Here is a 26,066-nt window from a genome sequence, read left to right on the forward strand (position 1 = left end):
AAGGGAACTATTTTGAGAGCATTAAGAGACACAAATATATTTGTTAGAATGAACAGCCTATAATATTCCTTTCAAAAAGAGCGAACAGAATGGGAACCATGTAGAAGTGTCAAATAATCATTACATGTAAGTAGTCACAGTTTTTTCTCTTTCTATAGCCTGCATAAGTACAGACAAGAATTAATGTCTGAAGAAGCAACCAGCTAAAAGAGATGCTCTGTGCAGTGTTTAATTTTGTTTTAAATAAGCTATTGTGAGCATCCGGCACAAGTGCACTCTCTATGTCTACAAAGCTGAACAGACTAAAAGTTGCTGGAAGCAAAGGTCACTCCAAGACGGAACATAACAAGCATAATAGAAACCAAATGTAACTGCTAAAATTTATTTATAACTTCACAATTTTGCAATCACTTCATAAACTGTATTTTATATCCAGACCCATCACCATCTTTAACGAGCTTGAAATTATCAGTCGAGACACCAAATGGTTTCAGAACAAGGTTTCCAAGCTCCTTCAGTTTACCTGCGGGCAACAAACCAAGAGCATCAGATTTTTAAAATGCGAACTGCCAGATTAGGTGAGTAGTGTAAAGAAAAAAATAAAGAACCAACCCTTACCTAACATTTCACCTTGCAATTTCTCATTTCTCTCTTTGATCTCATCAGGTAGTGTCTGTTGAAAACAAGAAACAAACTTTGTAATCCCACAATTCTTCAAGTCAGCAGTGAAAATGCGCTCAATATATTTTTGCACAGCAACACCTACGACATCCCACAACTCCTAGACCGGTGACACGTGGAGAAGCCATCGCGATTGCTTACAGTCGCTGCACTTTGGATCATGTTGCGTCCCCCAGATCCGGCCCGCTCGTATGCAGGCGAATTGTAGTTATCAAATGGTTCACCCCTGTGCCCCCAAGGCACCGCAAAGAAGCCATAGCATTTCTCTTCATGAAGTTATGTTTCCACAGGAAAGGGCACCTCGTATGTTGGCTCGTTGGCTTTCTTTGATACTTTGCCCCTTTGCACCCTTGCACTACAGGAAAGCAACTTTAGCAGGCTGGCACCGCCGATCAGTTTTCATTCCGCAAGCGCTCATTAGCATACATCCAGTTTATTGCAAAATGTATTATATTACCACAATTTGTTCAAATTTTGAACGTAATAACCGGGAAACCATATTATCAAAGAACGCATTACCCAGGAGAAAAATAGTGTAACTCTATGGGAGATGTTTTACTGCCCACGATTTTGAACGTATGAAACAGGAAATCATATGATCCAGGAAAGCATCAACGAGGTTCTACTATAAGCTGAATAAAAAACATACTCGGATCATATTAGAAATTTCGAGCCTTTATTTTTTTTACAATAACCTATACAGCCAAGCAAAAGCTGGACAATATTGTGCAACCTATACTGGCTTCCCTGATCAGATGTAATAAGTAATGCACTATATGCTTTCTCATGCTAACATCGATATATAACACTGAATGACACTGCACAGAAGCTAACTGTAGAGCTTTAGGTTTGAAGCTCCCAGCTCAATAAGTGCTTCATTTCCAAAAAACACTGATGCCTTGAAGTTGATACATTGCAGGCTAGTGCAAGGTATCCACGCTTGCAGTGTCCTAAGAATTGTGCACAGCCAGCCTTGCAAATGATATGAATAATATAAAAAACCACAGGCTCACTTGAGCACAGCTGTGCCAGAAACAAGATTTTCAATTACAATGAGAGCTGCATGAGAATGCTGCAGTGGCTCACAGCAATACGGGACAGATAGGTGCAACACAGAGCATGAACTCCGCATTAGCCACCCAACTTATGGATGTGACCCAGGCTGTGATTCAAGTGGAGAGGGGGGTCAAAATAGAGCTACTGATGCCGGTTCTCAGTAGAACCGAAAAAGAAGTTAAGATGCATATACACTTTCGTGACCACAATAGGCGCAAATACACTACTGTGAGAACTGCTGTATGACAATGAGAATTGCTCTGCTGTAAAGAAAAGTTAAACACCAGTTGGTGGCCCTTTAAATCAAATTAATTACAGAGTCAAATCTGATGAATTCCCACTTCGCAGCATCACACAACCTGAACAACAAAAAACAACACATGAGGAGTACAGTAATCAAAGGTATATGTAATGTAATGTAATCTAATCTAATCCAAAGCATATAACTGGAAAAATTGCATGCAGGTGATGCCCCCCCCCCCCCGACAGTCCATCAGAAAACAGCTCTGTAGCCATTAATACTCATAGCCGTAGCTGACAGAAGCACTTCAGATGACGGCTATGACATCAAGTAGTAACCCCAAGGGTCGTGGAGCTTTGTCCTGCCACATGACCTGGCAATCTGCGTGCTGGATATGAACAGCGCTTGAAGAGTTTGGCACAACTTTTAGTCGTAAGCTTTAAGTTTAACAGTAATTTATTAAGGGTATGCACTAATTATTTTCTTTGAAACACCGCTAAAAGCCATGTACTTTATCTTCGATTCTTACTGTGGGAATCTGACAGACAAACTGATGTTCTACTCGCCAAATCTGGTTATACCTGGTGCCATGACAAGCAAGCTACAGCTTCTTGACATCTGTATTAACAAGCCTCTCAAAACACAGCTACAAAAGCTTTATGGAGACTGACTCACTGGAACATGAGAGCTACTGCCAACAGACCACTTCAATCAAGCTCGCATCTCTAGGAGCAGTAGGAACCTGGATTGACGCAACCTGGGATGACATCCCAGAAGGGTTGGTTGCACACTCATTCAGGAAATGCTGAATTTGCTGAATTTATACCGCACTTGGTGGAAGAGAAGATTTTGCACTGTATGAAAAGGACAGTGACAAGGAGACCAGCGATGACAAGTAAGTGGGAGGCAGGCTTGTGACAAATGACTTTCATTTTGTAGCTGTTTTCCTATAGCTTACAATCAAGAAAGATATTTCTGTTTCTCCTGGTCTTCAACTTTCGGTTGTCGGCTTAGAATCAATTCCAGCCTAGGCTCAACTAAATATGGAAAGTGAACTTCCCGTATTGCAGCAAAAAAAAAAAAAAAAAAAAGAACAAGGCAAAAATATGAAGTGATGACAGAGCGCTTATTTAAGATGTTTGTCAAGAAGCCCACCTGCAGACTCTGCCACAGTGCTTTCAAGGTTTTCAGCACAGTTATATATAGTCCACGCGGAACCTCCAGCTGCAAACTATAGCTGCGTTAGGGATGCAAACTAATGGTAGCGATTCAGAAGCGCTCAGCAACTGGTGGTAGTTCAGCCTTCTTCAAATCTTCAGCAGATTCTCGGTAGCCAGGGAACACTCGTTCTTCATATACAATGACGTCATAAGTGCATGAGTATGCAATGTTGGTGTCATCATCCCCTCCAGTGAAGTTATCCTAGGCGGCATTAAGTTTGGCCAGCTGTGCACTGAACACATTGCTAGAAATCCCCGTGAATCTGATTACATGGGTGTTTGACAGCATCACCCTTCATTTCTGGACCCATACACCTCGCCTTATGGAAGCAATTCTGTCTACCCATATGGTCAGTTGCAATCAGCATGCCCTGGCTGATGTACTGCCGACAGGCCAGCTCCATCACTCAGATGATGCCTATGTCCAATAGTTTGATCTTGCATGTAGCGATAGACGGCAAGGAGACTGCGATCACAGTAGTTAAGGATGGCATGCGGTGCTGCACACAATAGTCATACATGAGCAAGATCTTTTGACGTGCCATGGCCAAATTTCAGCAAACAAGTTGCACATCCTCCATGGCTCTGTACGGGTAAGTAGCCTCCAAAATGTCACAGCTTGCGAGACTTCCTCATGATGATAGCAGAATACAAGACAGAGAGCCAATTGGGCACACAATGGCGTGTGACAGCTAAGCCACCAAGGCATACCACATGGCTGGTAGGATTCAAATGTTGGAAATAGCTGCCACTGGCTATACACAGACTTTGTGTGCAGTAGCTTCCCTTTCCATGATGCTCATGCCTAGCGATTAAAAACTAGATCCATGCAAGTCTCTGACACGTGCCTGAAGAGTCATTCGTGGCCTTTGCACGTCCACTCAACAGCTTCTCCAGTTCAACTCCCTCGTGCTCCACCAAAGAGAGAGGTAGCCAAGATTTCTGCGCAAGAATAGTCCCACAGAACCCATCCACAACGCTACATTGCTGCGACGTTCCACCTTTGAGGGATTCACGGATGGATCTTCCCTTCTCCATGGAGGAACTTGATGCTGCGCTGGCATGCTGTGAAAAGTCATCATCGCCAGGGCCCGATGGTGTGACATAGTCCGCACTATCTAATCTTAGCCAGGAAGCTCGGTGGTACCTTTTGGATAATTACAATAAGTCATGATATGATGGCACAGTTCCTAAAGAATGGAAGACCAGTCGTCTGGTTCCACTTCTGAAACCAGGAAAATCGCCACTCGACCTTGCTTCATACCGTCCAATTGCACAAGCCAGCTGCGTCAGCAAAGTCACGGAAAGAATGTTACTAACACGCGTCGAATGATACCTGCAGCGATACAAAATTTATCCAAATTTTATGTCCGGGCTTCACTGTGGCTGTTCCTTTATTGACAATGTGGTTGACCTCGTAACGTCTGTGCAACAGCTTAAGTCTTTGACGATTGACAGTAGCACTGTTTTTGGACATCAAGGATCATGAGCGCCTATGACAACGTAACAAATCAGGCCATTCTGGACACCCTGGCAGCTGCTGAGATAGGAGGCCACATGCTCAGCTGGATACGCAGCTACACTTAAATCTCACTATAGCGTAATGGTTTATAACGAAACATTGGATATAACAAAAGATTCATAATGCCAATTGAGCATCTCCATAGAAATCTGTGTGTTGAAAATTTCAATTTATTGGAAAAAAATTTACTGATCAATAAATATAACGAAAAATTTTTATTACAAAATGAGAATTAACCGGCCCCCTTTTCCACAAGCATTGCGTTGCGTGACGCTTAGCGGGTCTCCATCGAGGCAGTTTAAATCTCCCGTGCTGCTGCTCATCGTCAGGCTATGCTGCAAGCCAAGCCAGGCCAAGTCTGACAGTTCGTGCGCACAGGCACAATTACGTGCCACGCGCAGTCATTTGCTTTGTTCCATATGCGGGCCGAAGAAGATTTCGCTCGAACTCAGTAGCTGGTGTGCCGCCGTGCTAGTCACAACTGAAGAATGGATGGCAGAAGCAACGACAGCAGCTGCTCGAAGCGAAAAAGCAAAGTTATTGCCCTGAATGAGAAAACCCTCATAATCAGAGCTATTACGCCAGGAAAGAAGAAGACTCAAGTGGCCAAAGACTTTGGCACCGCACTGAGCACTCTTTCTACAATTTTGAGCAACAAAGAGACCATCACTGGTGCTGTCGCACATGGCGTAAAAGGCAGCCGAAGAAAGCTACGGTCCTTTGCTTATGAAGCAGTAGAAGAGGCGCTCTCCAAGTGGTTTTTGGACGCCAGGGCTGCGAATTTGGCCATTAGTGGGGCACTGCTCCAGAGGAAAGCAAAAGACTTTGTTTACATTATGGGCCACGACAGCTTTGTTGCAAGTGATGGCTGGCTACAGCGTTTTAAGGAACGCCGTGGTATCATCAGCAGGGTTGTCGCTGGTGAGTCCCAGGCCGTCAATGCGGAAACAGCAACAAGCTGGGTAAAAGCCAGCGTTTGTCTGCTCTTTGATAAGTATGCAGAAAAAGATCTGTTCAACGTCGACAAGACTGCTGTCTTCTATCAAATGTTGCCACAAAACCTTATCTTTAAAAGGCGAGCTTCATCGCGGTGGTAAACATAATAAAGTCCGCGTCACTGTACTCCTCTGCACGAACATGGATGGTCTGAGATGATGTCACTTTTGGTGATTGAAAAAAGTGCGCCACCGCGATGTTTTAAAGGAAAGAGGAGACTTCAACTGCAGTTACCTGTCAAACAAAAAAGCCTGGATGACGAGGGAAATTTTTGTGGGATGGCTACGAGACTTGGATGAGAAATTTAAGAGGCAGAATCAAAAGATATCCCTTGTCTTGTACAACTGTGCTGCCCACCACACAACTGCGGCGCTGGAAAACATTGAACTTCGGCTCTTGGCTCCGAACTGCATGGCAGTGATACAGCCCCTCGACCAGGGTGTGATCATGTCTTTCAAGGCTAGGTACCGTAAGCAGGTGATAGACCAGCTACTTCTCAACATGCACTTGAACCACGACATGAAGATCGACTTGTACATGGCAATAGAGATGTTTCACGCAGCATGGATGAATGTGACTATCAGCACCATCGCCAACCGTTTTCGACACGCGTCATTTGCCGCCAACGAAATGACACCGACGACTCAACAGACCATGTAGCCGCCGCACCCAAAGATGTCACCGATTCGGATGAAGCTGTAGCGTCAAAGCGCTCCATGACGCTGGTGTTGTGCGCAAAGGTGAAACCTTCTGCGAGTATGTAAGTGCGGATGCCGACGTTGTGAAATGGAGAAGCTGACAGGCGATTTCGTTTTTGCAGCCCGGGTGCCCAAAGAAAGCGACGACGAATGTGTCGTCCCAAGCACTGGACACAGTAGACCTGCTGCGCCGCTACTTCGGCGCCAATGAAGATGGCAGAGGTGGAGTCAATATAGCATCTGCTACTGAGAAGGCCGTCCTTCGTCTACGGAAGACTCAGCAGCGTAGCATCACTGTTTTTTTCGCACCATCGACATGAATGTCAGTAAAATCAGTTCCAATGTGTTTGACTCCAGTTTCTTGCTGCATGGGATCAGGTATTTTACCAAGGACGCAAAAGCGCCTAGAGCTGATAGCTCGGCGATGGCTTACCTGTAGTAAGTACCCCCTTGTATATAGCAGTTAAACTTACAATATTTTAATGGTTATAGCAAAAGAAATGTGGCGCTCTTACGACTTCGTTATAGCGAAATTTAAGTTACCTGTCAGAGAGAGAGGTTCCTTTACATCCAGACTGAAGGCATACCAACGTCTCTACATTGATGTTTGCGTGGAGTTTCACAAAGTGGAGTGCTCAGCCCGACTCTCTTCAACCTTACTCTCATCGGTCTCGAAGACTGATTACCACAATCTGTTCAAACCTACATCTATGCAGATGATATATGTGTTTGGTCATCCAATGTGACTCGTCCCCAAGTTCGTGCGAGGCTGCAAAAGGCTTCAATGATATTGACGTCATGCCTTCGTCTGCAAGGCCTAGATATTTCAACCAAGAAGTGTTCCCTCGTGGCTTTTACACGTGAAACAATCAAGGTACCCAATATGCATCAATGGAAAACCCATTCCCTACGAGTGAAGCCACCGATCCATTGGAGTTGTCATTGATAGTAATGCTTCGTGGAGCCCTCATCTCAGAGGAATGAGAAGCAAACTTGTAGAAATTGTCCAAGTTCTCTCCTTCCTAGGGGGAAAGTCCTGGGGCACACCAGTGCACTCGATGCGATGCTCCAACTGTACCTGTCACTGTTTCTGGGCTACATGCGATACAGATTCCCCATACTCAAAGTCTGCAAGCTCAAGCTCTTCGTATAATGCCTTGGACTCCCTAAATGTGCCCCAACAGCAAGCGACTGTTCTTATCGCCTGGCATCATCCTGTTACCACACATATCGCTGTTGATACAATCAGAACGCTTATTTGGCACCTAACAAGGGTGCCTAGTCATCATCTAGCAACCCTTCCAGTAATTAGGCCTAGCACTGCATTCGCCAAAGTTATAGAAGCTCATCGCACCTATATTTCCTTGCAGTTCACCCCTGCTGTAAGACCACGCTTTCCTATAGAGTCTACATGGACCAAGGATACAAATTTATATTCCTGGAATTACGAAGAAAGCCAGAATCTAATCACCTGCTCTTAAAAAATTGACATTGGATTACCTGTACTTCAAACATCAAAATCGCATACATGTCTACACACATGGCTCAGTTAATCTAACCAGTTCCGCGGGGTCTGTGGTAATACCGGCCAAGTCAATCCTGATAAAGGCTAAAACGTCATATCTGCCTTCTTCAACTGGTGCTGAACTAGCTGCCCTACGCACGGCAGTTGAATTCATTTGCTCCAACTGTACCTGTCACTGTTTCTGGGCTACATGCGATACAGATTCCCCATACTCAAAGTCTGCAAGCTCAAGCTCTTCGTATAATGCCTTGGACTCCCTAAATGTGCCCCAACAGCAAGCGACTGTTCTTATCGCCTGGCATCATCCTGTTACCACACATATCGCTGTTGATACAATCAGAACGCTTATTTGGCACCTAACAAGGGTGCCTAGTCATCATCTAGCAACCCTTCCAGTAATTAGGCCAAGCACTGCATTCGCCAAAGTTATAGAAGCTCATCGCACCTATATTTCTTTGCAGTTCACCCCTGCTGTAAGACCACGCTTTCCTATAGAGTCTACATGGACCAAGGATACAAATTTATATTCCTGGAATTACGAAGAAAGCCAGAATCTAATCACCTGCTCTTAAAAAATTGACATTGGATTACCTGTACTTCAAACATCAAAATCGCATACATGTCTACACACACGGCTCAGTTAATCTAACCAGTTCCGCGGGGTCTGTGGTAATACCGGCCAAATCAATCCTGATAAAGGTTAAAACATCATATCTGCCTTCTTCAACTGGTGCTGAACTAGTTGCCCTACGCACGGCAGTTGAATTCATTTGCAAACAACATCCACATTACTGGACAGTATTCTCAGATTCTAAAGCAGCCCTTCAAGGCCTGCAAGCAGCACTACGCCGCGGATCACGTGAACAACTCGTTGGGAGAGATCCACCAGCTGTACCACGATGCAATATTGAAAGGTCACTATTATTTTTCAGTGGCTACCAGGACACTGCAGCATCAATGGAAACCGCCAGGCTGACGAAGCTGCCAGTTCTGCCCACAGCGACGGCGTTCCAGTCAAAATCCCCATATTGAGAGTTGACGCAGCAAGTGCGCTTCGTTCTTTGGCCCTGGAGAACATAATTTCAGCATGGAACACGGAGTTTTGCAACCACCAACCACCGCCTCAGGGCACTGGATCCTGAACTGCGCCTCCGCCTTCCCCATAAGATAGCGCGTCAAGAAGCAACGTTGCTGAGTCATTTATGGCTCGATGTTGCGTTCACCAACAAGTGTGCTTTCAAGACCGAAACGGCCGACAGCCCTGCTTGTGAAAATTGTGGCTGTGAAGAAACAATAGAACATCTCCTATGTAAATGTCTTACATTTGTGAGTGAAAGACATGAGCTACGTTGTGCGCTGGACCACCTTGATCCTCATCCTTTAACGGCAAATAAGATCCTTGGTCCGTGGCCACGACAGTCGACTGCCTTCAAGGCATACAGAAAACTGTTTAGTTATCTAACAGCCACCAGCTTGAGTGACAAATTCTGACTGTACTTCACGTCCCCTTTCTCTTCCCATCTTTCATCCACTTATCCCTTTTCCCCAGTGTAGGGTAGCCAACTGGAGGCCTTTCTGGTTAATATCCCTGCCTTCCCTCCTCCTCCCTATCGATCTATCTATCCATCCACTTACACTTTCCAGAGCTAGCATGCACGCACACACCAACTGATCTTAAAGGTCGCCAACACAAACCCGTCTGGAATTTATCTAGAATTATAAACTATAGGGTTTAACATCATTAAGTGACACGTGAGCTACGAGGGACACGTGTCAGCAGAGGGCTCCAGGTTAATTTAGACTACCTTGAGTTCTTTGACATGTGCTAACCTCGCAAAGCACACAATCATTTTTGCGCTTCACCTCCGCCAAAACATGACTGCTAAAGCCAGGATTCAGTCCAGCACTTATCTAGTTTCAATAACACCTTTTTCAATAGTTTCAATAACACCAATAACAGCGTTTCACGGAGTCTTTAAAAGGCTTGTTTATGCATACGTCGAGCGTTTGCAATTGCGATGTCATCCCTCCTGGGATGACGACGAGCTCGGTGCGAGATTCACGTAGCAGTCTCTTGACAGAGTCTGCTAGGTGGCAGCGGAAGGCGTCCAACACAAGGATTGACGGTAAACCGAGCAGTGCTCCAGGCCGCCGACACCATACGGACTTTATCCAATCCAGGACTAAAGTCTCGTCCATCCAACCTTTGTCCTGGCATCGGACGACAACATTCTTGGGAATCTGCTCACCTTTTGGCAAAGTTTTCCGCTTGAACACTATGTAGGGTGGTAGCTTGCGGCCATCCGCAGTGCATGCCAACATTACGGTCACCCGTGTTTTTTCATTTCCGCTCGCACGCAGACAAACCTGCCTGCTGCCTTTTTCATGCACTGTGAGTGCAGAGGGCATGTCTAGGTACACCAGAGTCTGATCGGCGTTGCCGATCTGGCCCAGCGGAAAGTTCACATTTTTTCGCAGCGATATAACGTACCGCTGAAACGCCACAAGCTGCTCCTCATAGCTTGCGGGTAGCTTCTGGGATATTGACGTCCTTCGACGCAACGAAAACCCAGCGCGGTGCATATACCGAGACACCCAGTGCCTACTGGCTTTGAAATTGCTCAGTGGGATGTTTTTTTCCGCTGCGATCTCTCTTGCCTTTGCTTGGAGCAACTCGATGTTCACAGGCAGATGATGTCCACGCTGTTCCTGTACGAAGGAGGTCAGGCCTTGCTCAATCTCCGGATATGCTCCGTTTTTTGGCCCCCGGAAACTTCGTCTTAGGCCAGAGCACGCAAAGAGGGCTTCTTTCTGTTTTCTCAATTCACGAATGCTGCCCTCGGTGACGCCGAACTGTCGCCCTGCCGCAGAATTTCCGATGGTCTCAGCTGCTACTATTACTTTTCTTTTGAAAGCAGCTGAATATTGCTTCCGTGGACTCGACATTGTCACTGACATGCGCGCTTCGCCTAGTAGCCTAGTCGATGTCCAAAATGGCGACAATGGCGACGCATCAACAGAGTACAGTGTTCTAGAACACTGTAAACAGAGAAAGAAAGGTAGCTGACGCCACCACTAGACGGCGCATCTTTCGTTGCGAACCTTGATGATGATATTTCCAGGCTGTAACGAAACAAGAACTACGAACTTGGGGCTGAAAATTTTGGGACCCGAATATAGTACGAGGCGGAAATTTTACATCCTAAAATTTTGAAAAAAACCTCATACTCTATGCGGGCTTTTTACGGTAGTCCCTATGTATTGAAAAACTTTAACTTGCCAACGTCTACGAAGCCACGAAGCCCATGTACTTGAGGAAAAAAGATTCTTTAAACTACCATGGTCCCAAAACGTAAGATCAGTCCAAGAATAACAGCTTTAGGCCAAGAATAACAGCTTGAGGCCCGATAATAATCTCGTTCTTTTATTGAGCAATCCTCCTGAGTAATGCAAAGAACAAGATTATTATCGGGCCTCAAGAGAGAGGGGTATTGCGCATCGTTGTTCTTCTCTGTACTATCCACAGGGAAACGGCACGATTGAACGTTTTAATCGCGTGCTGAAAGATTTCATGCAGGTTGCCCGATTGGAGCAACGGCCCCTCCAGGCTGCTGTGGTTGACTATTTCGCCATATATAGGTCGACGCCGCATGCGACAACGGGTGTGTCACCAGCTAAGTTGCTCCACGGGCGCCAGCCAAGGACAAGACTGAATACAGTGGGTTTGCCGACAAGAGAGGGTGGCCATGCCTGTTCGAATAAAAATGTTCCTGCTAGGGTTAGGACGAAGCAGATGTATGCAAAACAGTATACGGACAGGAGGCGAGGTGCGAAAAGACCAGCCTTTAGAGTAGGGGACTTCATTCGTGTACGCAAGACAGCAGACGGTGGGAAAGCGTCGGTAAACTAGACGGGACCTTTCAAGATTGTCGGCAGAAAAGGCAAAAATAGCTTTTTGATGAGCGACGGTCGTTGTTGGAACGCGTCTAAACTAGTTCGGGTTCCCTGCAATCAATCGCAGACAATAGAACAATGGGCATGGGAATTGCCTCATCACTGCTCGGGTACCGCTGGGCCTGAAAGCCGCGCAGACGCTGAACAGGGTGAATTGATGCGATTGCCGGAAACAAGGGCTGAAAGTTAATGAAGAAGTGGTTGCTCCTTTAGAGGATTCGGTGGAGCAACCTTTGCGTCGCAGCACTAGAATACGCCGACCTGTAGAAAGATTTGGGTTCTCTTTACCTGAACAATAAGTGTTTAGTTCGTGTTATTTTGGTTGTTGCAAATTACTATGTTGTATTTTTCAAGCGGGAGGCGATGTTGTATCCTTATTGTTTCAGTTTCGTTTTTTTCAGTGTATATATCGTCATCGTCATTCAATATGATTCCCTATATAAGTGGCTTCACTGTGACGAATAAAGGAGGGTTTTTGCATACTGCGCTTGCGTGGTCCCGTGTCATGCGTCTGGTCTGAATCAAGACACCACACTTACCTCGGACAGTGGACAACTATGTCCCTTTGGTAGAAAACACATCAAGTAATTGCTACAAAAGTTGTGTTGTGCTGCCATTTATTGAATAACGGCAAAAGTAACCGTACTCTGAGCGGCCGGCGATTCGCCGGCCAAAGCGGCCGGCGATTCGCCGGCCAAAGCGGCTTTGGCTTCAGCCTGTACGGCCGGCGGATCGCCGGCCGCAGAAGCTAATACGTTAAGCAGAAGCCATAAGCACTTCTATAGGTTACAAACGTGTGCTCTGATTTATATACATTTTGATATTTTATTTTACATAATGCAAAACTCATCAGTGTCTGATATTTGTAAAGTACTTAGGATTGTTTTTAGGAGGTTTAGATAAAAATCAAAGGTGGAGTAGTTTCTTAAATTCGAATCAAAGTTAATTTTTTTCTATGTTTGAATTTTGGCTGAAAGAACGAAAAATTCTAGTGCTTTAAATTTTTCCAGAAATAAAAACCAAGGCCTGGATAATACAGACAAAGGTTTCAGTTGCAACACTTTATTAGGTCATGCCGGAATGTAGAGCTGAATATTTGCAATTTTCAGGACAAGCACTCAGCTTTATATCTATTTTTATAATTTTGAACATATAACGCAACATTTTTTTAGTCCATAGCATTTATGAGGCATTGAGGGTTCTTGAGAGGAATCCTAAAAAAAATCGAAGATGAAGTGTTTTTTTTTCAACTGGAATCAAAGTTGCCCCTTTTTTGCCGTTTTCAAATTTCGGGAAATTTTGATGCATTGTGGAGAACACACCTAGCCATCTAGAGCTCCAAATTTTGTGTGAAACTAAGAACATAACCTCCATAATAAAGAGCAAAAGTTTTAATGCAACAATTTAAGGCATCATGCCAGTATGCAAAGTTGAAAATTTAAATTTTTTTCAGTGCGCCACTCCTGAAGCAAAAATTGAGATCTTTACTAAATCAACTGCAATAAGAAAAGGGGTTTCTAATAGTCATTCTAAAAATAAAAGCTGCATAGATTGTATAGATTGAGCAAGTAAAAAATAATAGATGGCAAGATCTTGGTGCGGAAGCAGCAGGTATTCAAACGTGCAACTTTTTTTGAAAAAAAAAAAAATGATGTTTTCCCCCTCTAGTGATATATTTTTTTTTTTTTTCGAGGAAACTACGCTATATCTTGCATAACTAAGGTTCATTCCTTTGTGATGAGACATTTGCCCGCCAAATATAAAAATTTCATTGAAAGCAAAAAATGGTCATGGGACCTCGGTTACCGTTCCTATCTGAACACACCCTACATATATTGATGGTAGCACTGCAGTCGTTCAAAATAGGCAACCATTCATTACAATGACAGCCATTATAAAAAGGCTCCATTGTAAGCCGACAAAAAAAAGAAAGATATGAAGCCCATGGAACAAATATACACTTAACAGATGTTACAAAGTTGGCCATCCTGCAGTCATAGGTGACAGGGTTTAAAGAAAATTAAAATTCACTCAGCCTCACCATGCATGCGTGCCGTGCCTCTCCAATGCTGGGGTCTAGTTCCAGGACACGCTGGTAGTCCTTCAGTGCATCATCCAGATTTGTCGTCTCCTTGTAGAGCTGTGCTCTCTTCAGGATGGGCTTTACATAGGAGGGGTTCAGCTCTATGGCTGATGGCAAAAGAATTAGAATTAAGCACTGACACGACAGCCACAGCTTTAGAACAGCATAGTATTTGACTAACTTTGAAGACTGATGCAAAACAAACTGCATATTTAAAACACTATTGATAAAGCTAGTAATAACTGCCACGTAATTCTCCTAATGAATGAATAACAAATCATGTCTGGTATTGCTATGTATCTGTGAAGCTATTACTCACCTTTAGTGCAATCCTTTATAGCCAATTTCTTCTTTTCCTGAAATATAACAATGAAGCAGAAGGCTTGAACTAGACAAAAATGAAGACAATTAACAATAATAGCAACCAACAACAATACATATTCTTCCAGCTGCATAATGGTACTGTATGTGTGCCACCTTGACAAAAAGCACGGTGAACCAGTACAGTCAACCTAGTGGCCCAGCAGCCAAAATGGATTCAGAGTAATGCACTAATGAATATGAAAGCTCATTAATTTGAACCCCGATAATTTGAATTTTCGGGTAATTTAAACTACACTACTTAGTCTGGCCAAGCTCCATAGAGGTCTGTGCATAAAAAAGCCCGTTAATTCAAACGCGGTCAGTTCCGTTACGGATAATTCGAACTATGCGCCACCGTGTCTGACTGCCTACCGCTCAGCACATGGCCAAAGAAACGCCTCCGTGATAGGGCAGCATAGTTAGAGGCTGCACTCGTACAAATGGGGAAAGAAGACGAAACTGGTTTGTGTGTAAAGCCCAAATGGCGCCATGACCGGCACAGCAGCCAGCGGCCCGGGAGCTAGGGTAGAAGTTGGCAGCGGCAGCTGCCTGCTCTTTCTACCGCACAACCCCTGAAACTTGGAACTCAGTTCAGTTCAATCGTTCAGCCGTGTCCAACTCTTCGTAACCCTATGGACCATATCACGCCACGCTTTCCGGTCTCTCGCTATCTTCCTAACATCACATAACTTCATCTGCAGCGCCCCGAGGATGCCATCTAACCATCGCGTTCGCTGCCTACCCCTTTTCCGGTGACCCGCAACCTTTCCCAACATCAAAGCTTTCTCCAGCGACTCCTCTCTTTTCATCAGATGAGAAGAGAGAGGAAGAGAGGAACTAAATAGTCATTAATTCAATCCCCGTTGACTCTGAAATATGGATAAGTATTTCTGCTGGCGCGGTCCCAGCCAACGCCCATGAAAAAAGGCTTTGACGTCGGATGGGCACTAGGAGTCTCCAAATTAAAAAACAAATCATTACGCAGGAAAAAAAATTTTTTTTTGCGACAGATCCATTCACTCGCCATCCATTCACCCATCAGTCATCAATGAAAGCACATGGTCAGCCGCGATTATGACGCTGGCTTTCAGCCTTGTTCGCTTCAAAGGCGTTTGATGCTGTCACGCCATGGTGTAAGAGTAGTTTAGGTGAGTGAACGGCGCGGGCGAGCCGCTACGTAGAGATGAGGCCGCAAGATTCTGCTTGCGCAGAGCTTCAACAGATGGCGCTCGCAACTATTGCCCTATTTCGCCCTTCGCGCCATTTGTGTTCTTTGTCTGCCGCGACTTGCTTCTGCTTTCATGCTCGTGTTTAATGAAATCTGGATCTCTGTGATCGTTATTTTATGCGGCGGTGTCATGGTGAAGTGTTCTGTGCACTTTTGTAATAGCGGCTACAAATTGTGCAAGAAGTACTCGCTTTTCAAGCCGCCGGACGAGGAAGCAAGGCTTGAAGCGTGGCGGCGAGCAATACCTCGCAAAGATCGTGTACTGCAAAGAACCAATCATGTTTGTGAAACACATTTTGCTCCCCACTTCATCTTGAAGACATGGTCAGCGGAAATCGATGGCTGCATGTTAATGTCCGGGAAGAAAAGAGCTAGCCTCACAAAAGACGCTATTCCGTCTATCTTTGTAGGGGCGCCGAGCTACCTCTCCAAGCGGATCAAGAGTCCTCGCAAGACAGCGAAGCGACTGTCTGATCGTGCAACTTCAGTCTCTCAAAGCAGCAGCAGCAGCAGCAGCGGCGTCAGATCAACATTGCCCACTGACACAACTCTCCCTGCGGCAACCGCTCTTGGTGAAAACGACGTTGCGTCATCCTGTGAGACTGTCACAGTTAGCTCACCATTTGAAACACTCTTCAACGAAGCAGGAAGCATTTGCCTGCCTCAGCATTCGTGGGCAGTGCATCACACCGACGCTGCAGGGGTGAAGGACATTGTGTTTATCGACGCACAGGTAACACACAGGCAAAGGGTCAATTCTTAAGAAATTTTCAATAGAAAGCCTTTGCATGTGAAGAGTGACCTGACAGTTCAGGCGTATGTCTTCGGCAGGCCTATGGATTGTGCTGCTGTTGGTATAAATTCGGTTGCCGCATCGTCATCTGAAATTGAAGTTATGCTCCAAGCTATTGATAGCCTTAATATGTGCCTGAGGGCCGAGTTTGAAGGACTTCTCGAGTGGGCATCCAGAGTGTGCTTCCGTTGAAGGCCACAAGAGATGGAGACACAACAAGTGCCTATTACTGTCACCTGGAGGTGTCATATGTCATCACTGCCACGGTCTCATCGACACCTTTAGGTTGCATGCCGACCGCCAAGCTGCAAGAGCGAAGCAGGAGCGACCATTGAAGCGCATTAGGCTTTCTGTGCCGCCTTCCCAGCAGGAGGAGCTCAAAGCTTTACGCCATGCAAAATCAGCGTTGCAGCCATCACGAGTGCGGCTTATGAAGCGCAACAAGCTCTTGATCAAGCAGGTACAGGACACCAGAACAGAGCTAAAAAAATTTCAGGAAGAAGATGTCAGAAGTAAACTGCAAGCCCTGAATATGCCACCAGCGCAGATGCTTTTGCTAGAGGAACATATTTCAGCTGCCCGGAGCGCAACAACAAGAAACCGGAGATACACAGATGACTGGATTCTGTTGTGCCTATTGCTACACATACACAGCCCTGCTTCGTACACTTTTTTACGAAGCAATGATATTTTGCCTTTGCCATGTGTTACTACTGTGAGGAAGTACATAAGCATGGTGGGCTTGAAATGTGGTTTTGACGATAACTTCTTTCAAGCCTCGAACGTGAAAATCTCTAAGAAGACTCCTTTCCAGCGCCGAGGAATGCCGATAATGGATGAAATTCAAGTAAGAAAAGAATTGAGTGTAAACTCCAAAACGATGACCTACGCCGGTCTCGTCAATCATGGGGAGAGCGACAACCAAAGCAATGAGCTTGCAGACCATGGCCTTGTTTTTGCATTTTTGCCTTTCGGCGAAAATTATTTACAGCCAGTGGTTGTGTTTGCATCAAAGGGGTCAACAAAGGGAATGCTCCTTGCTCAGCTTTTGATTCAGTGCATTGTACATTTAGTGAAGGCCGGTTTGTTTGTCGACGAAGTTGTGTGCGAAGGCGCTTCCACGAACTGCGCAATGTGGAAGCAGCTCGGCATCAGTGGCACATTGGGACATGTCGTTAATTGCTTTGAACATCCAACAAACGTTTCAAGAAAGGTGTATGTTTTTTCCGACGCACCTCATTAGGAGCCAACCGTCTGCACGACAAAAAAGTTCTGAAGAAAGATGGCCAATTTATTATATGGTCGTGCTACGACGCTGTGTTTGTTGCCGATAGCAAGAACACTGCAGCGCTTCCAGTCTAGCCCAAGCTCACTTACAATCATGTAAACCCATCCAACATGCTGAAGATAAGAGTAAAGCTGGCCACGCAGCTCTTCAGTAACTCTGTTGCCAAAGGAATAATGTTTTATGCTCGCAGAGGTGCACCAAGGCTGGCTAATGCGGAACCGACAGCGAAGTTCACACTTTTTCTGAATGACCTGTTCGACGCTCTAAACCACCGCTACCCTGGAGAAGGCATTCGACTAGGATGCAGAAATTTCACTACTCTCCAGACTGCATGTGAATGGACTCATGGGAACAAGAGGTCATACACGGTGACATTTCAAAAGACCTCTTTCTGACCCAGTCGACTACCGAAGGTTTGCGCGTTACACTGAAATCTGTCCTACAACTTTCTAGATACCTTCTACAAGGCTGCGGTTTCAAGTATGGGCTGTCGGCCAAAATGAATCAGGATCCGTTAGAATGCTTCTTCGGTATCATCAGACAAGCGGGAAGACAGAATGAACATCCGACCTTTCCCACATTCTTGCAGCTCTGTCACATGCTAAGCATGTATTCTTTGCTAAAACCTCCACAGTTTGGAAACTGTACAGCGTCCGATAAGGGCCAGACTGCTATTGTCACTCTGGCGGATTTGAGGGAGATATACAAAAGTTCGGATGAGCAGCGCCTGAACAAACTGCAGGAATTGAAGCTGAGGCTTGATGGGCTAATTGACGAAGGCAGCTGGGACTGTGAAGACGTTTTTGAGCTAGAGGACTGCGATGCAGCGGTTCAAGACCGCATCGTTTACTACGCTACTAGCTTTGTTTTAAGAAAGCTTGCAAGCGAGACCTCTTGCACGGATTGTAAGCAGGCGCTTAAAGGAACAAAAGGGATCGCAAATGTTCCTGAAGCCGAGCTGGTGAATCTCAAAATAAGGGGCAGGCTGACGCAACCTAACACGCATCTTTTTGACCTTTTCAAGTACTGCGAGGAGAAGTTTGAAAAATATGCGAGTGACAGGCACGTGTTCAATAAGACCATTGATGCTGTGCTGGAAAATTTCCAGTTTACATTTCCATGCAATCTTCATAAAGAAGACATGCTTGAGAAACTGCTGCACTATTATCTGTGCCTACGCATGTGTCAATATTGCAGGCAATTGAAGAGTCAGAATGACAATAAGAGCCAGGATTTGCGAATATTATCAAAGGTTGTGTGAGCTCGTAGGTAGGGACGAGTGCAATGGTGCTGAAATTTACTTTCTTGTGTTTATTTTTCTTCATCTTCATTTCCAACATTAAGGAGACCTTTCGCGACTTGTGTTTGTTTCAGAAATGTTAAAGTTGTATGAATAAATTACTAACGTCACATTCATGCACTGAAGCGACTTGTGATTTTTTTTTGGGGGGGGGGGGGGGGGTAGGAAGATAATTTACATGTTCGTAAAATGCCGGTAAGACTGGTTGGGATGGGTCCCTGTATCCTGTATTTTTCCGGTATCGGCATGAGGTCGGTTCCTTAGACAGCGCACTGTTCGGCGTATCTTATAACTAGTAACTAGTAGAGTAAAGCGGTAACCGCATGAGACGACAGCCCCTGGCGATCCGTCGCTCGACGCCGCCGTCAACGCCTGTCGTTGCCGTTGGTGCACACCGCACGGAGCGACGGGACTTGGTGACAGAGAGGCGCGTTTTCAGCGCTGCTTTGTAACCGCCGCCTCGTCGTTCGGTCCGGGGGAGTGCAGTTACGCCATATTCCGTTCATTTCTTACACTAAACAGCATGAAGTACGGTAATACACTGATGGAACTTTTTGTAACGCGCATCGTTAAAGGTCACAGCGCAGCAGTGCGATACTACACTGCGATGCCGACTTGCATTGCAAGCAGTGACCTTCTCCTGCTCCGTTACAAAATTAACAATAGTTTTTTTCTTCACTACCCTACTAAGCTTTTACTGAATTGTATCGATGCGCTCATATATGCAAGGATCAGACGAAGTGGGCGTTTGCAGACTTCACTCAAAAAAAGCCAGGATGGAAGTTCAGTACCACAAAGCCTTCTGCGATTGGTTGCCTCGCTAGCTGCTTCCGGGCGACACGCGAAATTTTCTAAAAACCCAGAACCTGAGCGACAGCGACGAGCGGCAATGCTTTGGCGCCCTTCAGCCCCTCACGCGCGACAGTGTCTCGCGCAGCATGCGGCCGCGAATTCTCGCCTCATGTGGTTGGCGGTTTAGTGTGAAGCGTGCAATGCGACAGAAAATGTGGTGCCTTATTAAAATGCGTGCCGCCAACGCCGTGTCAGCGTTGCCTTCTTGAGCGGCAGTTATGTTGGTTTTGACGCTCTGCTTTAACCAAACTAAAATCATCCTTGTATATAAAGCATTATTTACATCCCCAAAGCTAAATACCAGAGGAGAAAATTTTAAGGCTCATACTGACACAGTGAGGCCAAATGCATGCCGACAGCACCCATAGCGCCAACGTGGCCCCGCCGCTCGCGGAGCGGGCCACAGTTGCTTACGCCATCTGTCGGCAGCCCTCAGAAGTAGAATTCTTCGGCAGAAGGCTGGATGTAGCCGTTCTCTCACCTAATCTACTCTTACACCGTGTGTCACGTGTTCGAATGATTTTGTGGCTATGAAGGGTGCGGCGCCCGCTCCAATCGTGAAATGATAAAGATAAAGCAAATGTACAAGAAACGAGGCGTGCCATAAGGTAAACAAACTGTGATGTTATCGCTGCGCAGCATCGCTGTGGGATGCAACGGTGCTAAACAGAGGGAAGCGCTAAAGACTAATGTTTTTTTTTTTTCTCACGTTCTCATTGGAAAAAATGGGGGGGGAGGGGCATTAAGCCAATGGAATCTTTACGAGAGTAAATACAGTAAATTTACCATAATGCAAATGGCTCTTGTCAGTTTTCTCGAGACCAGCCGCTAATTTGAACATCGGACAATTCGACTTTTTTCCCGGTCCCGTGAAGTTTGAATTAACAAGCTTTTACTGCAGTTAACCGTACCCCTTTTGAGAAGTGAAATGTCACACCTGTGAGTTAGTGTTTTCGTGCCAGACACACAAAACTCAAGCTACACATAGCTCGTGGTTCACCACTTGCTTAAAAACAACCTATAGACCCTTCAGTCAGAGGGAGATGTCAAAAGACAGCTTTCTGGGTCATTGCAAACCAGATCCTCTGCTGCTTCCACCATGTTACTGCCAAATGCAAAAAAAATATCCCAGAGGAAAAAAAAATTGGAGCGACACTTTTAAGGGTACAATGCGATAGATCCTCGTTCGTGTATGCACTTTTTGCTGCTTGCTTAGTCACTAACCCCTTAATTTGTGCTCTATTATCTCATGTGAAAGACCATCTAACAGAGACACCTATTAAACCTCACTTTAATCAACACATAAGGACATAGTTGCATGGCCTAGGAAAAGCGTGTTGTACTCATTGCCCAAAGGTACTGGAAGTCTGCATTGCCATCTCACCCTCCTATCTTAATGGAAAAGCCCGAGTTGGCAGTGGCTGGTAACGTCACACAAACTACCGACGAAACAGAACCCGGTTATGTCACCTGCCAATTGAAACCTACCAGAGCCACACCTGTGATTTTTCACTCACAATGCCGAGAACACCGCATTTTCCACAGATGAGGCCTTGAATGCAATTGTGGTAATACAGCTACAGGTCCCTTCATTTTCAAGCAGAACCCACTTCCTGACTTTTGCATCTCAAGAACATTTCATGAGAATCAGGGAACACAGTTTTAACACAAAAAGCTGCTTCCCTATAAATGTAGCTGCCCAGCCAGTGTACAGCTAAAAAGATAGCAGTCTGCTCAGTAAATTTCATCATAAAGATGCCTTTCAGCGCTTGTCATTTACAGCATAGCTTTGCTTAAAAATAAGTTGAAAAGCTTTCCAATACAAAGGAAACAAAGTTCGAGCATTCAATTGATCATAAGTACTTAACTATGCATGATAAGCAGAATTTTTTCCTGCTTTTTAACTAGTTTTTCTTTTGGTACATAGTATCCAAAACTTGTTTCCAACTTCAGTAAAGAAATGACCAAAAAACTCATCTCCTCATGCGAACTGAGTTGCTCTCTTTCATACTGGAGGGACCTGTATTCATTAGTGGCACTGTGCATTCAAAATGGCAGCTATTAGGAGGAACGAATGTGTCTACAGCACATGTGCAAGATTACGCACATTCAGCAGTGATACAAAAATGCTGTAATGCAATTAACAAAATGATCACAAAAAATGAGAAAGAAACAATGTGACATAATAAGCATTTCCATGTTGCAACCACTCATGTACCGACAGTTTATAAAAATGTGAACAAGAAATGAAGTAGTTTATAGTCCTTAACAAAACAAGCATCCTCATCGTCTATACTAGACATCATTCAAATAAACCAGAACTATGAAGTGGTCTCAAAAAATATGTGACTGGTACCCAATACGTTTAGCTTAAAAGGCCACTGACCACTCCCTGGTCGAAAATATTTCCTACCCCGGTGACTTAGTGGTATCGTCCACAGAACAGGTGGCTGCAAACATTTTTTGCACACTAATTATTAGCGCAGTTAAAGCCAATCAACCTACTTCGCTGTGCTTCTCTCCTTCCACTCCCTGTCTGATTGATTAGCCTCCGCAAGCGAAATTTGCCCTCCTCCTCCAATGTTGGTAGGAGGTATGAAGTCCGGTGGAGTATGTTGGTTGCCCAAGTCATGGCTCCACTTTGTGAAGTAATTCTTTCTTCCTAAGTCATCCCAAATGCTTAAGACTGCATTTCTTCACTAGGGGAGAAGATGAGCGCTAGCGCCGTTGAGCAAGCTCCACCTTGGGTTCTTTTGACGTGCTGTTGGGATCAGAAAATCCACAATCATCTTCGCAAATAAATGGCCCCCACCATGCGTGTCTGTCTGGAAATATTGGCCCAAAAGTGGACCTGGACAGTAACATGCTTCTGAGCAGTGAGGTAACAACACAAGAAAATGCCCCAGGTCCTTTGTCTTCACCTGGTCAACGGGCGACAAAAAAGTGCGCAACGAGCAGATGACAAAATGTGTGGTCTATGTCTGCCCTTCACCCATCAGTCAGATAGACTGACCAATGGATGCCTCTTCTGTGCTGATGTCAGTGCAGATGTTAGAGTGCCAGGGTAGAAGGTAAAGAGATTTGTTTTCTGACAGGGCATGACAGGGCTTTGATTTGAATTTTTGCTACTCGAGACACACATTGCCTAGTATTTTGCAAGGACAGTCTTTTATGTCTGATCTAAGCACAGGATTGTTCAAAATATCCAGATCTTAGACAGTGGCCCTTTAAACATGTAGACTGTTCAGAAAACCATAAACAAGAAATAAAGTTGTTTATGGTCCATAACAGAACGAGCAAGCATCCTAATTATATTTACCCTAGAAATCATTCCTCGAAAAAGCCAGAACTCTGAAGCAGCCTCAAAAAATATGCGACTGGTACTCTTTCGAACTTAAGAAATGACATCCAATACTTATCCCTCCCCCTTATAATATTGTAGCGTGTGCAACGGCAGCCACTAGGCGGCTGCTCATTGAGACTTTCGTGCGCGGACTCGAAGAAGTGGCCCCGTGGCGTTCGAGAAGAAGCTGAAGTCTGCTGCTGTCACTCAGAGCTCTCTGGACCTGCTCTTCTGTGTTTACTAGGTCAACCCCTATTAAAACCAACCTTCTGGTTACGGGCCTGAACGGCTACGTGACAATATAAATGAAATCCAAAAAATAAATTATTGTAGCTTTGGTTGCAGAAATTTTATAATATTGCTTCATGCAAACTATCGGCCTAATTGGGCACAAACACTGTGCACAATTATGATCGGCATTGTTTGAGAAGAAGCAAATGACACTTGCCCAGATTCAGAATTAACAAGATATTTCTGCGGTTGGAGGACGGGCAAGTTGCAGATGCCCTTCAGTAGCAAGAATTTTTCGTCCCACAAAAGTGTGACATCGAATCAACCCTGCAACTTGCCAATCCAATGAACCAGGTCATGGCTTTCTTCTTTTCCTAAAAGGTGGTGCAGCCTCTCACATCGGCTACTCAGCTTGCCTCTCTCTAAAAAAAAGTACTCTCAGTTCATAGCAGTTTTCCATTAATAACAGATAGTCTACTTTGTATGTATGTCAGAGCCTGATTAGGGCAGCGTTAACACAGAGAAATTTTTTTGTCTCACAGCCAAAGATGGAAGACTGTATGCCAATATCAGTGACATTAAGCGTTTTAGTAAACCAAAAAGCCCAGACCACAAAGAGTACAATGGCTTCTTTCTAAAGCACATTACACATAGCACACTTTGTTGGGATACATTTAATGGCATCCAGCTGAGCAATTGTGCATGTGTCCTTGTGGTGTCCTGGTGTGAGAACTGTATGTAAATTTGCAATACATCAATCACAAACAAGCTAGTTTATCTCTTCTAAGGTTTTCAAGTTCTCCTTCACCTCAACAAACATCACTTCACAAAATGAGAGTCCACCACAAATTGATAAGCTCTTCCAATTTGTTCCACAGAACACCTCATTCAAAATTTTGCAACAATCTCACTAAACAGCCTTTACTAGAGCCCTTTCAACACAGAAGTTTTGTGAAGTCAGGGTTCTGACAACTAAATAGTGTGACATGGCACAGCACTGCAATAAAAAAGAAAACAAAAAATGTGATGCAAAAAAGTAGTTGAGTTTGGAAGGTGAATGCCAGATGTAGACAGGAACCAGTTTTGACTGCATGCTGCTTTGCACAACTTGTGGTTGGTCAAGAACCACAACACTGCTGCTGTCACAAAGTGTGCTGAGCGTTTAACTACTCAACACGGCACCCATGGATGAAGAGAAAATTACTGGTCTTTACCAGCCATTTCACTTTATTATCTGTTGTACCTATGAGGCAGAGCATAAACAATAAGCTTCCCTGAAACACTGCAATGGAGCTTGGATGGGTCCATATCACAAGTGTTTCAACTCTTCTATGACTTTGACCTCACAAATGTAGCTACTCACCAGCCTTGCCCATGTAGCACCTCTATTTGAGTACAGGATCGAGCGCTCTGCTAATGATGTGAGAGGACATATCCTCAAGGCTTCTGTGTAGGACTCCATTGCATCAGCATACTGGCCAGTCTTGAAACTTGCATTACCCTCTGCTTTCAACTTCAATGCACGTTCCTTGTTGGACTGTGAAAGCAGATACACAGTTTAAGTTTTTAGTCCGGCTACAGAGTGACAGCATATTAGGGTGGCAACTACAGTACATATCATGCATACAATGCATGGTTTTCGCAAGGGATGCTGGAGATTCAAGAGTAATGCTCTTAGTGTTGCTATTAAAAAAAATATAACATAGCATGCGAAGGTCCTGTGAACGCGATCACTAAAGCAAACCCAATATCAACTCCGCTTGAATGGCAACATTATGTAAGCACTTCATATAAACCACGCCAGGAACCCGAAGAATGAGCAGTCATACCTTTCTCTCCTCCTCGTCTATTGTCTTCTCAAATTGTTCAAGCTCCTCTTCGTCAATAATATACAAGTCCTCTTCCTCGCCATCCTCGACGTTCTCTGAGTCTGTCGGATGTTCCGTGCTCTGCAATTCTTCTTTGCAGACTTTACTCGAATCCCCTCTCCCAGCTAGACCTTCCACAGCTGACGTACACGACTTGATGTCTGCGTATTCACTTTCTGGACTTGAAGCCATGGTTGCACGCGCAGACGGCTGAAAAAAAACAACTAAAGTTTAGCAGACGATCATGTGATATCAAACACGTAGACGAGATTGCTATGCAACACAAACAATATGACTGTCAAGAGCAGAGACATGGCATGCTGCAACCACCCATCGGAGCTCATTGGTCGCTGCAGTCACACGCCTTAGACTTTTTTCATATATATATATATATACAAACATCAGTAAAGTGAGATTAACTAAGGTGCAAACTTTGCTTTCGTTCTCATTATTTACATCTTTGTTAAACCAAAAAAGAAGAACCTGTCAAATTACGGGAAGAACCCTTCTGCGCAAGCTAGCTCAGGATGCAAGGCACAAATTATTAAACTTCACCAGCGATACAGAAGTGCTGCAGGAAGTTATACCTTACCGGTCAAGCAGTCCTGCAATAACAGTTTATCATAAATTTTGACTTAAACTACGCGTACGCAAACTGTACGTAATCAATGACCCAAAATGCGCGAAAAAATATCCACTGCTACCGCTGCAAGCGTGTCAGGGTTGCTAAGAGCAAAGCTGGGATGTTTCAAAATAACATTTAAAACAAAAAAAAGTATTTTCGTGCTCAAAATTACCAAAATGGTAACTTAATTATTTATTAT

The 26,066-nt window shown here is 44.7% G+C and overlaps 1 protein-coding gene across 1 annotated transcript; it reads right to left on the reverse strand.

Moving 5' to 3' along the window:
* On the reverse strand, positions 1 to 25,974 carry LOC146206449 (tetratricopeptide repeat protein 1-like). Its single transcript, XM_084591115.1, has 7 exons — positions 25,835 to 25,974; positions 25,204 to 25,452; positions 24,738 to 24,911; positions 14,296 to 14,332; positions 13,935 to 14,083; positions 619 to 673; positions 1 to 523 (listed from the first exon to the last, which is right to left on the reverse strand). Exons 2-7 carry the CDS (start codon positions 25,432 to 25,434, stop codon positions 408 to 410), a joined length of 762 nt encoding a protein of 253 aa, XP_084447241.1. The 5' UTR covers positions 25,435 to 25,452; positions 25,835 to 25,974; the 3' UTR covers positions 1 to 407.
* Between the last annotated feature and the right edge of the window lie 92 nt (positions 25,975 to 26,066).

Source organism: Amblyomma maculatum, chromosome 1 (genome assembly GCF_055883805.1).
Source record: "Amblyomma maculatum isolate TAMU_Amacu chromosome 1, ASM5588380v1, whole genome shotgun sequence".
NCBI classification, from domain to species: Eukaryota; Metazoa; Arthropoda; class Arachnida; order Ixodida; family Ixodidae; genus Amblyomma; species Amblyomma maculatum.

Bases quoted from the DNA above. Each gene is read 5' to 3' on its own strand.
- LOC146206449 (XM_084591115.1), bottom strand. From the start codon at position 25,434: ATGGCTTCAAGTCCAGAAAGTGAATACGCAGACATCAAGTCGTGTACG. The intron at 14,084-14,295 runs GTGAGTAATAGC...TTTTGCCATCAG, and splicing joins TATAAAGGATTGCACTAAAG to CCATAGAGCTGAACCCCTCC. The intron at 674-13,934 runs GTGAGGCTGAGT...TGTTTTCAACAG, and splicing joins AGGCACGGCACGCATGCATG to ACACTACCTGATGAGATCAA.